This window comes from Eulemur rufifrons, chromosome 28 (assembly GCF_041146395.1).
Source record: "Eulemur rufifrons isolate Redbay chromosome 28, OSU_ERuf_1, whole genome shotgun sequence".
Classification (NCBI taxonomy): domain Eukaryota; kingdom Metazoa; phylum Chordata; class Mammalia; order Primates; family Lemuridae; genus Eulemur; species Eulemur rufifrons.
Genome location: NC_091010.1, coordinates 67,147,020 through 67,164,272, shown reverse-complemented (window position 1 = coordinate 67,164,272; position 17,253 = coordinate 67,147,020). Strand labels below are relative to the sequence as shown.

At 38.2% G+C, this 17,253-nt stretch overlaps 1 protein-coding gene across 1 annotated transcript in view; it reads right to left on the bottom strand.

The window, feature by feature from the left end:
* The window catches only part of DOCK1 (dedicator of cytokinesis 1), a 470,019-nt gene that overhangs the window by 336,652 nt on the left and 116,114 nt on the right, over nucleotides 1-17,253 (bottom strand). Inside the window, exons 22-23 of the mRNA XM_069460828.1 lie at nucleotides 11,553-11,687; nucleotides 3,139-3,247 (exon numbers count right to left, since the gene is read on the bottom strand). Coding sequence (XP_069316929.1) covers nucleotides 3,139-3,247; nucleotides 11,553-11,687 — 244 coding nt within the window. The remainder of the gene's footprint in view (nucleotides 1-3,138; nucleotides 3,248-11,552; nucleotides 11,688-17,253) is intronic.

Genomic DNA, 17,253 nt, shown 5'->3' with positions numbered 1-17,253 from the left:
GTCATCCTCCCTAACACAGCACAGAGGACAACAGACTGCATGGGGCAGTCTTTTCCAGGGTCATCCCCCAGGGAAGGTATTAAATATTTATGGGATTGAGTGAACATTTCAATGCCCGTGACAACTGACTGCAAAGCCCCAATGCCCCAATCCAGCACTGAGATGCACAAGTGGTCAAGAAACAGAACCCCCTACCGCCGACACACGGGGCCACCGCTTAGCTCTCCCTCTCCTTGAATTCTCGTGACCACCGCTTCTAACTCCCTCTATTCTTCTCCCTGTCAGACTCACCCAACTTTTGTGGCACATCATCAAAGTTTTTTAACTGCTTTATGCACGTACATAGACTATTTCCACTTGGATGGAAAGCTCCACATGGAATAACGTCTACTCTTTCCAGCCAGTACTGGCCCCTTATCCACTGATGTGGATGACAGATACAGCCCTGTTTCCAAACGCCATGGGATGGCTGGTGCTCAGCAACTAGCCTCTAGGGAAGCTGAATGGGAAAGAGGTTCTGGAACTGCGCAAGCGAAGCTTAAACCAGCGCTGGACCCCAACCTACCTGTGTTGCCTTGGGAAGGTTAATTAACATCTCTGGGCCTCAGTGTCTTGATCTAAAAGCACTGATGGTATCGACTTAATAGAGTCATTGTAAGGACCAAAGAAGTTGACATACAGGAAATACTGTGAACTGTAGGTGATCAGCAAATACCAGCTATTGCTGTTCTAGCACGAGGAGCTAACGCTTATTTCTATCAACCGTTGGTTTGGGGAGTGGACCCTCCAGAGGCTTCCAAACAAGCAGGTGTGTGGCGTCCTCGGGAAGGTGCTCCACCTGCGTCTCTAGGCGGCAAAAGGCCAGGAGAACTGGCCGGGCTGCCTGTGAAGCTGCCGGGGTGGCTGATACGGAGTCTGACGCCTTTCTCCGGGCAGCTTAAGGGTGTCACAGCTTTTGAGAAAAAGCAAGTTACCACCAGACGTGAATTTTAGGAAAACACTGAAACAGATGCCAGGGAACAAGAAAGGGCAGGTACACCAGGAGGGCATGGGGGACAGCCAGGAGACTTTCTGCCATAATTTCAGTCAGAAGAACTGAGGACCCGCACAAGCACAGTGCTTCACGACACCGTGACCAAGGAGAGCCAAGGGACCAGAGGCCACAGAAGGGACTCGCAAGGCTCTGAGATGCCACATGGGGGGCAGGCCACAATCGCATGGGGCAGAGCCGGGGGGAGATACCAAATTAGCAGCAAGGGAAGCAACATATCAAAAGAACACGGTGCGTCTGTCTCGCAGATGTAAGGTTTGCATCAGTGCGTGAACGTCACTGAAGTCACTCGTGTCTTATAAAAAAACACCCACTGAAGAAAGGTCTTCCCGTCTCCAGTCACTAACTAATTTGACTTCAAGGGAGGTAGGCAGACACAAGTCAAGCCCAATCAAAGTTAATAATGTAAGAATATATTTAGCAATCTAAAATTACTTCTGGGCTCAAAACTTCTGTAATTTTTATCTATTCTTACACTATAGGCGTCTGTTTTTCTAAAATGCCACTGAATTCAGTAGTAAAAGTACCAAATGCATAGCTAATTTTAACCTTGGAACAATAAGGCAGCTTTAGGCAATATCAAGTTGCCAAAATAATTCATCTAAACTTTAACATATGCACCACATACCCTTCTTTCTCTCTAGGTCACCAATTGTTAAAACAAATTCATGTAAAGATCAAGAAATTATAGTGAAGAATCCAATGGCTCTACCAGACAGCTGCACCACCTCGGAGATGACAGGTAAGTTCTGACATGATTCATGCCTAGTTACGCTGGTTTCCTTGGTCACAGCAACCATGAGACACATCTCAGCACACATACATCTTTGTTCCAGGGCATATGGCAAAGCTTTAAGGCTGAGAAATGACTTGCCCAAAACACTTTTAAGACAATAGCCATAAGGATGCTTCCTGAAATTATATATTAAAAGAACATTAAAAAAGGAAAGTAGGAATAGAAGCATCTACCATGAACAGTTGAGAGAAAGGTACAAGTTAATCATTCGGAAGATTCTTATTCTTGGAAGGCGTGAGCACAGGCAGCAAACTGCAAATTGCACGGCTCCTGCTGCAATACGTCAGCCCCATGAACACAGCCATAACTGGGGTGCACAGGAGTGTGACGTCCTGGGGCTGCTCCTTGTGTCCTCCCCACACTCCGCCTCCTGGGCACCTCCACACCAGGGCATGTCCTGGAGAACTCTCAGGCCTCACATTGAGAGGAAGTCATCTCCCTTCCAGGTTACAACAGGGCAAGATAAGGTCATCCAAAGTAGGGAGAAGACAGGCAGGACGAGAATGCTAGACTCTCACTCTGCTGCACAAAGATCCACTGAAGGACAAAGATGCGGCACCACTTGCAGGGTGTAGCCTGAGGTCTGACTGATGCCGGGGCACCATCAGCCTCAGCCTCCCCATCCTCACAGGTAAGGAGATGCCCTCACAAATGAGGTGTAAAACATGATTCTCATCAATTCTCCCAAACCTCTCTTTGCCAATGGATAGGGACAAGCAATGAAAATATGTAAGAGTACCTAAGGAGAAATAAACAAGACTTTCACAGCAATGCAACATGAGTCTGTTCACTACAAAAGATACTCCTGGGCTTCCCACTCAAGGTCTTTCCAGGGTGCAGCCCTCTCAGCTGGCAGAGGAAGCCCTTTACCTACTCCACACAAAGTTACAGCCAGGTGGGGGGGGGGGAATAAACTTCAGTGTCCCGTAACACTGTACGGTGAATGTGGTTAACAATAATTTACTGTATATTTTCAAAAAGCGAGAAGAGAGGATTTTGAATGTTCGTAACAAAGCAACAATAAATGTTCAAGGTGATAGACATGCTAAGTACCTTAATCAGTACACATTGTATACATGTGTGCAAAATCACTTTGTATCCCCTAAATATGTACAGTTATTACGTGCCAACTGAAAATAAAAAAAATTTAAAAAGAAAGTACAGCTCTTGAAATCAAATGAGATGTCTGATATTAACAACTATAGCATCCTGGGCACATTGATGAACTTTAATGAAAATCCTACCATACATACATACATAAATGTCCGCCTTGCATGTGGTAAGTACTTACCTTCACCCGGACGGTCTGGTCCGACAAGCTGCTCATCATGTCATTGATGGATCTGAACAGCTGCAACAGAGAGTCCACAAAGTCGGCCTCTCCTTTGTTTTCATATAGTCTGCGAAGAAACACACGAAACAGAGAACGCTCAACACTTTTTGATCCTGTGTCTGTAGCCATTAGTGGAGCTTTCTGGATGACAAGTTAGAAGGGGAGCCGGTTTCCTCAGCATCCATGAAACATGGAAGGCAATTTGGCAATCTGATTAGTCCAGACCATTCAACTGTGGAGTCCACGTTAAAGAAGCTGATTCTTAATGATACTATCTATTGTTTTTTTTTTCATTGTAACATATTACATTTTTTAATATAAATCTGAAGAACCCAGAAAACACATAGAAAGGGAGGAAAGAAGGCAGCAGGGGATAGAGGGAGGAAGAGAAGGAAGGAAGAAGGATGAGAAATGCAGCTTGAATCCCACCCCACAAAAATTACAGTTAATATTTCATGTGCTTTCTGCCAGTGTTTTTAAACCCATAGAGTCAGAAATTCACAATCACAGACACTTCATTGCCTAAATTTACCAGGATCTTATAATCATTTAAAAATGATAGTCTATTAATATAGTAAAGTCAAAATTACTTTATTTCAGAGTAATGATACTATACATATTCATTCATCTTAGAATCAGTGGTAGCAAAAATTTTCATGAGGTGGAACATATTCAATAAATGGATAATAAGAAAGTTGTACATTGGTTATGTGTATGCTAATGTTACTAATTGTAAGTAGCTTTCATCTATAAATTATTTATTAGCAGCTACTTCAAGTTGCTGTGTTACTAAAAAGCAATGTATTTGCATTTTAGAAGATTGAGACTCAGATGTTTTATTAATACAGACTATTTTCTGCCTAATTAAAAGTATACCATACCTGAAAACTTGTGTACAATGGAAAATTTTGTAAACTAAGTGATAATTAATTACTCTAGCGGTAATCTTATATGTAAATGATTCCATCGTGCAGCAACGAATTCTGTGTAAAATGGCAAATTGCAACCTAGTGTAACTGTTTTGTAAATAAGGGTTTTCAGATAGGGCTTTGCTTAAATGATGTGCCAAACAATTAAAATTACAGAGGACTGAACTTCTGATTGCAGGTGGCAGAGAGAACATTTGGCAGACTGGTGCAATGCTTGGTTGGGTGGCTTCAATCATGCAATCACTTTTCCCCTCAGGGCACTTGCTAATTCCTGGAACTGCATGGGGTGGAGGACTAAAATCCAAAATCAAAACCTCTGTAAGAAAAAGTAAAGAATTTTTATCACTTGTCAAAGAAAATGACTAAAGTTTGGAAAATGCCAGAGACGGGGGCCCCAGGTAACACAGCAAACTCTCAAGTTGAAAATCATGGAAAGGCAGGAGCAAATTAAATGTAGACGGAGGTTTACCAAGGCTAAAGCACAGCCTTGACTGAGTAGTCTCTGGTTAGAGTAAGGTGGTCAGTCCCACTTTGCCTAGAAGAAGGCAAGAGAATTTTCTGTTAAAGAAGATCACATCCTCCGAAGCTTCTACAATTTTACATACAGACAGTCCTGCCTCGAAACAAAAATTATTATACTCAGCAAAAAGCCAAACCACAGGACCGAGTCAAAGAGGAAAAATAAGACAACAGAAACAGACCCATGGGTGATCAAGATATTATAGTTTGCTAACTAGTACATCAAAATAACTGAAATTATTATATTCTAAAATACAAAACAGAAAGATAGAAATATGAAAAATAGAAATATGGGAAAAATTAAGGTGAAATGAAATTTTTTAGTAGAGAAATGAATCTATAAAAAAGAATCAAGTAGAAACTCTAAAACTATAAAATATACTATCTAACATTAAGAATCCATTATATGGGTTAACTAGAGTAGACACAGCAAGAGACAGAATTAGTGAAATGGAAAAGAAGTCACAGAAAAATAATGGAAGTACAGAGGAAGAAAATATGGACAAGAGTGTTAGGGATATGTGGGCACAATGAAGCAATCAAATATACATGTAATTGACGTGCCAGAAGAAAAGGAGGGAGATGATGGGGCAAATGCAACATAGAATGGATAATGGCCACAATTTTCCAAAATTGATAAAAGACATCAATCCAAAAATTCAAAAATCCAACGTAGAATAAATGAAAAGCAAAGCATTCCTATGCAACCCATAGTAAGACTGTCAGTAACCACAGAAAAAGAGACAAACCGTAAAAGCAGCCAGAGGAGAAGATACCATTTACCTCAAAGATGTGACAGTAAGTCTGAAAGCTGACTTCTCACCAAAAGAGAAGAGAATAACTTCTGGAGGAAAAAAGTAACTGCTGATCTAGAATGCTACAGTAAATAAAAATATCCCTCAAACACACTGATGAAATACATCATTTTCATACAAACAAAGCCTGTAGCTGGCCTAGACCAAAAGAAACTCTATAGGGAGTTCTTTGGACACAGGGAAATGATCCTAGAGGGAAATGTGGAATTAAAGGATGAAAAACAATGAAAAATATAAAACACATCAAACAAATACTAACTGTACAAAATAATAGTAATGTGTTATGGAGTTTAAAATACATGTAGAATTGAAATGTATGACAATAGCAACACATAAGAGAGGAAAGAGAAAATGGAGCTAAAGTGGGCTATTTTCCTAGCCACGTCTGGCGTTCTCAGGGGAGTAGTAACAGTGACAATATTTATTACTCTATAACAAGTCCAACATGCATGTTACCATCTCTATGATAATAGTTTAAAAAGTAGTAAAAGGATGTTTAACTAATATGTCAAAAGAGTAGAAAATGGGAAGATAAGAAACAAAGTTTAATAGATGCAAAAGAATGTAAAAAAGGAAGAAAAGGGGAACATAACGCAGATGAGTAAAAGAGAAAACTAAGAGATTGATAACAGATACAAATAAAACATATTACTTAATTAAATTATAGGAAAATGAACCAAATACCCACTTTAAAAGATTTCCAGACTGTATGAAATCAAAATACAGCTATATGCTGTGAATAAGAGACATACATTTAATAAAGACGCAGAAAGGTTGAAAATAAAAGAATGAAAAAAGGAATTCCATGTAAACACTAGTCAAAAGATAAAGAGAAACTTTTCAAGTTGATTGAGGAGTAAATCCATAAGAAAGACATCACAAATATAAATCTGTGTAACCCCAACAGCTTCAAAATCTATATAACATACTTAATAAATTCTTTATGTATTATTTTCAAAATTCTACCAAGAACCTGTCTAGGATGAAAATTTAATAATCAGTTTCTCTGCTGCCAATCAACATGGTTAGCACATATAAATGGTTCTTAGCCTTTTACAGTGATCCCTTTGAAGCAACTTTCTGTTAGAAATGATCATTGCAAAAGTCTCTAGAATCTCAGCTCTTGGATTTATCAAATAAACCAGGAAGAGTCACTTGTTTGACCCACCTTGAGGTGGAGGAAAGGCTGGGAAGAAAGAACTCAAGAGACTACTGATAAATAGATGAATAGGAGCTACTCATTCCTTGCTCTATTTAAATAAGTATTCATTAACAAAGAATGATAGGGTATCTGTCTATTAACTACATTCTATTTTGTGACCCAGGGAATGATAGCAAAAAGATCTGCAAAATTTATTCATGATCAATAACTAATTATTCACAGAGCTAACACTGGATGACAGGCAGAAACTCTACAAAGCACAGGGAAGACAGAAGAGGAGCTGAGCAATAAGTAGATTTAGTAATTGGATTCGGAAGGTGTGATGCAGGATGTCTTGTTTTCTGGCTTTCTAGTTAATGCGATCCGCCCACACACAAAATACAGACAAACAAAAACCAGCAGAGAAGCGCCCCTGGCTGTTGAGAATCTCTCAGTGGGTTCCCCGGGAACCAAATGTCTGTGGGCCAGAGCTTTTAAACTGCTGTTCTCATTTCAAAACACAATAAGCTTTCTAAACAAAACAGAAAGTATGGAATTGCATAGCAAAAAAGATAGTCAGATAACTAAGATAAGCTTCCATATCTTCATCTCGAAATTTCACCTCTTTGTTCTTTGGAAGAATAATTACTATCAAGTATCCTGGAATTTAACAATGCATTATAGGAAAACACAGCAGACCATTTTGAAAGAAGCAGAAAAATAAAAGATCTCAAAACTTCAGACCAACTGCAAAAAGAAAAACACACTTGTCAATTCCAGCTGTGAGCACAATTGTTTTTCTCCCAAGGTAATAAATGTGTTGCAGGTAAGAAAATGAGAGCCCTAGTTTGTTTTCTTCCCCACCTCTCAGAACACCACACACGAGACCCGCTTAGAGCTCCTGAGGGATCAAACGTTCTAGACATCTGCGTGGGACACAGGACTTCTTTTTCGTTAACTTGTCTCCACAAGATAGAAATATGATTTAATCTAAAATTACAGCCTTCGATATCAAAGATGAAGAAGTAGCAACTGACATGTTATGGCAGGACAATAGGGAGTTAGGTGAGGACAAAGGGAGGGACCACAACAAAACTTCACCCCTTCTGTCCGTGACTGTAAGGCAATGAATTTGTTTCCTACCAAAAAAATCTGTAAGACACCAAAACATCTCTCAACAGTTTTAGACTACAGATTTAAATTTAATAAGTTATTGCCGTATCCACACAATGCAGCTACAACTGTGTTCTATGTTTTGAAAAGGAATAATACGTCCTTCTCTCCCCTCAAGAACTGTAGGAGGCAGCCAAGAGCACACTTAGGAAACATTGATAGAAAAAAATAAAGTCAAACTATTAATGTCTGGGATATAGTCAGGGCTCAAAAGCTCATTAAGTATTTATGGAAGAAGGAAGAAGCAATGGAGGGAGGGAAGGGAGGAAGGAAGGATCTAGGACAGGAGGAAGGGAGGGAGAAAAGAAAGAGGCTGGGGAAAAGAGAGAAAGAGAGGGAGGGAGGGATCAGGATCTTCAACGTCACCATCACGGCCACACTACATGGTCAGACAAGGTCAGGAATGCACACACAGCAGCCTTGGAGGCTCAGGAAGCCTCACTGCATTTTAGCAATTGCTGCGACTCAGCTCCTGACCACTTTGTATCCTTGACAGTCTCAGCTCTTTTGACAAACAAGTTATCCCAGCAAAGCTCACATAATGCCTGGCTTCTGCTGGGTCCACACCAGGACAAAGGCAGGCCAAGGGGTCATGGGCTGTGCCATGCTGCCAGGGACCAGGACAAAGGCATTCCTGAGGACTTTAACACAGAACACTTCCTGGATCCAACACAATGGTCAGCTAAGCACTTCACCCCATTTCTATGTAACCTGATAGGACTGAATCACATCTGTGGGTCACTTAGGGCTCAGATGACTTAAAGCCAAAGAGAAACTGACAGTAGTCTCAGAGTTGACCCCCAAACTAACAGGGAAGAAAGTCTCTGCATAGCCTATAGTTAAGTAGGAGTTTGTAACCTGGAATGAGTTAGGGAAGTTCTAAGCTCTCAGGCAACAGACATTCTGGGTTAAAAGTACGAGGAAGTGGCCGGTGTGGTGGTTCATGCCTGTAATTAGAGAACTTTGGGAGGCCACGGCAGAAGGCTTGCTTGAGGCCAGGAACTCGAGACCAGCCTGGGCAGTATAGTGAGGCCCCATCTCTACAAAAAATTTTTTTTAAAAATTAGCCAAGTGCAGTGGTTCATGCCTGTAGTCCTAGCTATTCAGGAGGCTAAGGCAGGAGAATTGCTTGAGCCCAAGAGTTCAAAGTTGCAATGAGCTATGATAGTGCCACTGCACTCCAGCTTGAGTGACAGAATGAGATACTGTCTCTAAAAAAAACAAATTTATTTAAGCAAATAAAAAATTTAAAAAAAGTATGAAGAAAAAAATGTTAATTGCCCATCCATTATATATTTCTCCCTAACTCCTTTACTGAAAGAACTCTGACTTTGTTGAAAATGTCAATAAGCCCCACTAAAAATCATTTTCTAGCCTCCCTTGCAGCTAGGTGGCCATGTGATATGGTTCTGGCCATTGAGACAAAAGCATATGACACTTTGTAGGGATGAGGAAAAGCTCTTTCAAAGGAGAGTGGCTGGCATGCCTATTTCCCCTTGGCCTTTCCTTCCCTTCTGCCTGGAAAGCAGATGTGATGCCAGGAAGAGTGGGAGCCACGTTGGGACCATGAGATTAAAGGACAGACCCTAAGAATGTCGGGGCAGAGAGATAAAAGGAGCCAAGGACATGAGGACACCAATTCCTCATGCAAGCACATGAGCCGGGAATTCTTCCTCTGGACTCCACATGATGTGGGGGGAAAAAAGTGAACCTCATCTGGTTAAATCACATAAATTGGGTTTTGGGTTTTTTTGTTACAGACAGCCAATCATATTCCTAATCACTATAATATTGATCAAACTAAATAAATTTTATGGACCGTGGCTCTAAGATCTTAGGCCATTTGTATTTTGAAATTGAAAGAGATTAAAGAGAGAGGCAGAGAAATAAATTGCTACTAGTCCACCTAGGTGACCTCAATCTTTTCTAAAGCAGCATTATCATGGAAAAGATTATGGCATTTACTACTGCAGCAGAAATACACTGATTATCAATACACATGTCTTTCAATTACAAATCTCTGAATGAAAGTCAGCATTGTACTTGGAAAGAAGGTGTCCATCATCAAACTCCTGACTCAATACCATATTAATCACAAAAGTGCACAAGATTAAAAATTTTCAAATAAAACTTGACAGAACCTGTATCACCTGACAATTGCTTTCCTTCATGCTCATCCTTCCACTTTAGTGTAGATATCGGAATAATCAGAGATTTAAAATTGGTGTGGAAAATACAAAGGCAATACAGAGGGTGCCAGGAAACTCATTTTCATAGAATTAACTTGACTGAAATAAAATCAAACAAAATACAAGAAAACATAACCTGGCTTACCATGTTGCCTTTCACTCCTAACAATGAGGAAATCATTGATGACTTAGACTCCTAAGAAAAGAGAAAGCTTCAGTCCACACCAAGGGTCATGCCTACCCATGATATGAAAAATAAAAGAAAGGGCCCTTGACATCTTAGTCAAGGATAAAACCACGACGTCCTCATGTGTTGGGTCCTTGTATGTAAAAATGGCAGAGACTGTGGTTTTCATCGTGGGAACCCGGAGCGAACACAAGCGCGCTCAACTCTCTGACCAGCAACACAGGAGCTGCAATCACTGACCACTGGTGGTTTCACCTTGTTTGTGACTTTTATGGGTCTCTATACAGAGTCAATAACTTGTCACTTTGGCTTTACTTCTATTATGGTAGATATGAGATTAGATTCTGAGTTCTTCCCCTTTCCCCTGGGCCTATCCGAACATGTCTGCTTCAGACAAATGAAAATAAAGTGAGGAGGAAATAGGAAGGTACTGATTTGGGTACACACTGTTTCAATTCCCAGTTTTCGCTGCTGTGCTGCAAGAGTGCTGTGCTTTTCAAAGGCAGCATGTACTCTAATTCGGAGGGACACTGGTTCATGAACTCCATCTCTGTGAATTGCATCCCCCTACAGGAACAATGTCAACCTAGAATAACCAACATCCGTCACCATCACTCACAGTGGGTCACCTGCAAGTGGCCATTCCCCAAAAGAAACAAGCAGAATGAGCCAAAGTCTACACCCAACACTCCATGCACTTGCTTTTCACACCCTTTCTAACCTACGGTGAGATGTCGCAGGCCGACAGAAAGCCCCTATGTTAGCACAGCACTTTATATATACATATCAGTATTCCCTATAAAACAGTGAAGTCACTAATACCCTAATTTACTTTAAAGTTCAGAAACAATCCATAAGTTCATCCATATGACATGTGAGAAATGTCACTGAGCTAAAGCACCTGCGTGTCCTTGCACTTGGAAATGTCATATGTGGGACCATCTCTCCAGAAATAAAACATCATCCTGGCTGAAGAAGAGAGGGAGGAAAACCCAGAGTCTTTCCAAGTCAGCCAATTTACCTTGATTTTGGCTTTTCATTGCTGTTTCTTTGTTTTATTTTTGTCTGTTCTCTGGGGCCTTTTTGCCATATAAAGGTATGCTGGAAATGGCTTCAGAGCCCTTGGTGGACACCCAGACCCCCACGTGAGGTGTTGTAAATGCTTTCAGTAGACAAAGCTTGACTCTTATGCACACACTGCTGATGCAGAGCAGGGCTCCCAGGAGAGCGCTTGCATCTAACTGCACAGGGAATGGTGAAGGAGAGAGGAGGCGACCCCCCAGGGCTGCTCTCTCTTAGTGCTCTCTCGGGCTGGAAGGCATGGAAAGGAAAGAGGAACAGGGAGAAGGGACGAGGAAAAGGGAGGAAGTAAAGGATTTGCTGACAATCCTCTTAGGAGCCAGCACAGGTGATACCCACTGATTGAACAGTATCCGTGAACGCACGATGAACTTGAAGATGTACTCCAAAGCCTTCATGGCTTTATACAGCTGGTCGTTTATTCCCGGCTTCTCTGCATTGTCCACATAGTTCCTTAATACTTTTGTCAGCTTCCTGTCCACAACGGAAACACACATAAAGAAGTTAGTATAACACTTTAATTCTTCACTGATAAAGAAATACACAAACGGGTTATTTTTATTTTGGTTTCTACTTATCAGTATAGGCACATTCGTAAAATGCTTTTTAATGAGATAAAGTGATAAAATATCTCTCACAGGAACAAGGTGGGAGCGTTTAATGAGGACTTTCTCAGTTAGATGTTGTTCTAAGCATGTTAATGCACTAATTCAATCTTGACAGCAAACTGTAGTATTATCCTTACTTTACAGACAAGGAAGCCAAGGCTGAGACAGGGAAACTGGCTTCCCCAACGTTAAACAACAAAACCAAAAGGATTTTTATTAGAGCCCCCACAGAGCCACAAAAAATGTTTTCAAAAAGGCATTACAACAAAAATGTTCTCTGACTAGATTACGGTGATGGTTCCTCAACATTGTAAATGCACTAAAGGCCATTGAATTGTACACTTTAAAATGGTTGGGACAATTCTGTTATGTATATTTTACTGCAATTTTTAAAAGGCATGAGACAGTATTTGTTATAGAAAATCATCTCAGCCACCTCTATTCATTTTAGATGATTTTCTAAAACTACAGCTCTTACAATGAAAATATAACTTTTAGAAATAATTTTCCAAATAGAAAAAACATTCTTAAACTGTAATACATTTTCCAAAAATCCTTATATAAAAGAATGAAAACAATATATGAGAATAGTATCAGTGGATACACAAAAAGATTTTTAAATATTTTTTATATTTCTTAACAAGATTCCCCAAAAACATTTAGTTTTAAAAGCATAATGACTACATTTATTTCGTCTGTATATTTATAAACTGTGATCTAAAACCAACTCCCTAACATGAAAGCATTTAAAACCTTTTCCATGATAAAGAAGTTTACAAAATGTATAATATGCAACCAATGAATTATTTTTCATTTTACTTTCCCACTACAGAAATAATTATAGACAGTTCGTACAAATAAACTATATATTGGAAACTTGATTTTAATGATTTTAATTCATAGCTTCACAAGTTATTTTAAGTGCTTAGTTCATAGATTTTTGGGGGGTTTTTTGTTTTGTTTAGTTTTTTGTTTTAAATTCCTTGCTGAAAAACGAAAAGAAAAACATTACACTTTTTAAACTTTTTCTACTTTGATTTCATTTAAATAACCAGCAAGTTCAACTGGTAATAGATTTACTCAAAGCTTCAGGGTATGTGAGAAGGTTAATTTAAAGAAATAAACAACAAATATAGAGACATATAAATAAAAATAATCAACTTCATTAATAAATACACGGAAATTAAATTAACAAGAAATAAAATTTTTGCCTAGTACCAACAAGATGTGGGGAATCAGAAATCAAAACACTGCTGTTTGGCCAACCAGGCCAGATACTCTTTAGAGGGTCAATTGACAACATGCACTACAATATCTATTGGCAATATCTATTCTAATTAAAAATACTCAAATCTTATGACACCAGTAATTCCACTTCTAGTAATTTGTCCTATAGAAACAATTACAAATAAATTAAATGATGTTCACTGAATCATGGTCTGCACTAGAAAAATAAATAAACAAGGCAAATACTCATCATTTGAGGACCGGTTAAATTATTGTACATCTCTACAATGGAATATTGCACAGCAGTTCAATACTAAAGGTAGAGCCTGAAAGGGAGACTTCCTCATCACAAACATGGAAAAAAGGCCAGTTATGCTGTTGTGCTATTAAAAGAAAACAGCAGTTACAAAACAGCAGGTCTATTATGGATCTGTTTTGTATTTAATATTATATTCCTTTGATCTTTTAGTTTATATTTATGCCAATACCATATTATCTTGGCTACTGCAGTTTAACAGGAAGTCTTAAAATCTGGTTCTTTTGAAAATTTATTTGGGTATTTTGCATTCCCATACAAATTTTCAAATCAGCTCATCAATTTTTTTTTTCCACTAAAGCATGCTAGGATTTTGGTCAGAATTATGTTGAAAGTATAGATTAATTCGGGACAAATGAATATTCAAGCAATATTTTTCAATCCATGAACATGGTATATATCTCTAATTATTTAATTCTTTTTAAGTTTCTCTCAGTAGTGATATGTAATTTTCAGTGAAAAAGTCTCCCCCATCTATCATTAAATTTATTCCTCAGTATTTGATGATTTTTGATAATATACTAAATTGCACTGTACTTTAAATTTCATCTCTCAATTATCTGTATACATATGGTTGGATAGTCTTCGTTTTGTTTTGGAATATACAGTTTTCTGACAAACAACAACTATATATTTGGAGGGTTTAATGTGATGTTTCGATACATGCTTACATTATGGAGTGACTAAATCAGGCTTTGTACTTGGTTTTTGTTTGACTGGTTTGGGCTTATTTAAAATGGATTCTTTAGGATTTTCTATGTACATAATCACATTTTGTGAAAATACAGTTTTACTTCTTTCTTCCCAGTTGTTATATCCTTAATTACGTTTTTGTGTATTACTGCACTATTTCCGGTATGATAATAAACAGATATGGTGAGAACAGACATCCTTGCCTTGTTCCTGAACTCGGGGGAAAAGCTTTCCCTGCTACAGCATTAAGTACGAGGTTGGCTGTAACTTCTCTTAGATTTTCCATACCAGATTGAGGTATCTATTCCTAGTTTTCCAAGAGGTTTTATCAGAAATGGATGTTGAATTTTGTCAAATGCATTTTCTGTATTAGTGAGATTTACAGCTAAAAGCATAAAGCAACTAAAACAGTGGTGCCCAATGGAACTTTCTGTAATGATGGGAACCTTCTAGATATGATCTGCCCATTGTGGCAGCCACTCACCATATGTAGCAACTGGGCACTTGAAATGTACCTAGTCCATTAAATTTTTAATTTAATTTTATTTAAATACCACATGGGACTAGTGCTGTGACATTAGACAATACAGGCATTGTTGTGACCTATGGTTAGACAGATTTTTTTTAGCCATAAATGAAAATCTATGACTACTTTTAAAAATGGTAAGTTAGGCTTCAACAAAATTAAAGTTTCTGCTCATCAAAAGATACCATTAGGAAAAGGGATAAGCACAGCAGGGAGAAAATGCTCAAAATTTATGTTTGACAAATGTAACACACACACACACATACACACACACAAATCAATAATAAAAAGACAATGAAATAGCAAATGAAATTGAACAGACATTTCACAAATGGTAAATAAGGAAATAAATAGGTGCTCAATATCATCAGTCATCAGATAACTGCAAGTTAAAATCACAAAGAGATATGATTTTGCCCCCATTGTAATAGCTAAAATTTAAAAAGACAACACTGACTGTAGATGAGGATATAAAGCAAATGAACATTCACAGATCGCTGGTGGGGAAGCAGAACGGTGCAAGTCCTTCTGGAGAAGTATTTGGCAATTTCTTATAAAGCAAGCCACACACATGCCCTCTAGCCTGACAATTTTACTCTTAAGTGCTTATCGCAGGGAAATGAAAACTCTGCCCACAAAAGACTTGGACAATAATATTCATAGCAGCTTTATTCAGAATAGCCAAAAACTAAAAGCACTTCAAAAATCCATCAGCAGGAGAATGGCCAAACAAATCTTGGTGCATTCACACACTAGGATACTACTTAGCAATAAAAAAAGGAGAAAATCGAATAGTGACACTCAAAGCAACATGGATGCATCTGAAAAACATGATGTCAAAGGAAAGAAGCTAGACAAAACAGAGCACGTGCACCACCGATATAAAGTGTAAGAACAGGCAAAACAAACTGAGGACAACATACATCAGAAAGTGGCTGCTTCTTTGGGGGTGGGACTGACTCAGGAGGGGCAGAGGGACCATTCCAGGGAGTAGCAATATTTTATTAACACATCCTGGGAAGTGGTTACAAGGGTGTATACAATTGTCCAAACTCTTGCTTCAACATGAGCATTTTACTGGATGTAAATTATAACAATGAGAAAACATTTAAATTTTAAGTAAGCAAAAATAACATGATGCTATTTTGCAAAATAAGCAGACATAATAATCATAATGTTACTATAAGCATAGAAAATAACGCCAAAAACAATAGTGATCTCCGATATGTATCATTACATACAGACAGGGAACTTTGATTTTCTGCAACATCACATTTTGGTAATGTGAGATGTTTTTAATTTTTTTTTTTTTTACATTGAGTATGTTTTTTTTTTTCTTTTACAGTTCACTGAGATATAGTTCACATACCATAAAATTTCCTCATTTAAACTATATGCTTCAGTGGGTTTTAGTATATTTACAGAGTTGTGAAACTATTATCACAATCACTTTTAGAACATTTTCAACACCCCCAAAAGAAACCCTGTATCCATTAACAGTCATTCACCATTTCCCCTCTCCTCAGCCCATGCCAAAAACTAATCTACATTTTTCTCTGTGAATTTTCTTATTCTGGACATTTCACACAAATGGAATCATCATATAACACATGGTCTCCTATGACTGGAAACTTTCACAGAATAGCATACTGTTCTCATAAGATTCATAAAGTTCTTCTATGTTGCAGCATGCATCAATATGTACTCTTTATTGCCAAATAATATTTCATCATATAGACATACAACTTTTTTTTATTCATTCCAGTTGATGGATATTTTTATTGTTTTTACTTTTTGGCAATTATGAACAATATTGCTATGAACATTTGTGTATAAGTTGTAGACATGTTTTCATGTTTATTTTGAATATGAATGTATTTATTTTGTTTTTGTTTTCAAAATATTAAGGTGATACAAATGTTTTTGTTACGTGGATACCTTGTGTAATGCTCAAGTCAGGGCTTTTAGTATGCCAGTCACAAGAATAGTGTTCATTGTACCAAATAAGTTAAGTTTTTATCCCTTACCACCTCCCATCCTCTCCTCTTCTTGGTTTCCAATGTCCTTTACATCTATTTTTGCCCATATGTGCCCATTGTTAGCTCCCAATTATTAGTGAGTGCATGTGGTGTTTGTTTTTCCATTCCTGAGATACTTTACTAAGGATAATGGTCTCCAGTTCCATCCAAGTTCCTGCAAAAGACATTATTTCATTCTTTTTGTGGCTGAGTAATATTCCATGGTATATAAATACCACATTTTCTTTATCCACTCATAAATTGATACGCACACGGGTTGAATCCACATCTTTGCAATTGTGAATTATGCTGCAATAAACATTCAAGTGCAGATGTCTTTTTGATAAAATGACTTCTTCTCCTTTGGGTAGATACCCAGTAGTGGGATTGCTGAATCAAATGGTAGGTCTACATTTATTTCTTTGAGAAATCTCTGTATTGTTCTCCACAGAAGTTGTACACTAATTTACAGTCCTACCAACAGTGTACAATGTTACTTTCTCTTTGCATCTACACTACCATCTATTGTTTTTTAACTTTTTAATAATGGCCATTCTGAAAGGGGTAAGGTGGTATCTTATTGTGGTTTTAACTTGCATTTCCTGATGACTAGTGATGCTGAGCATTTTTCCATGTTTGTTGGTCATTTGTC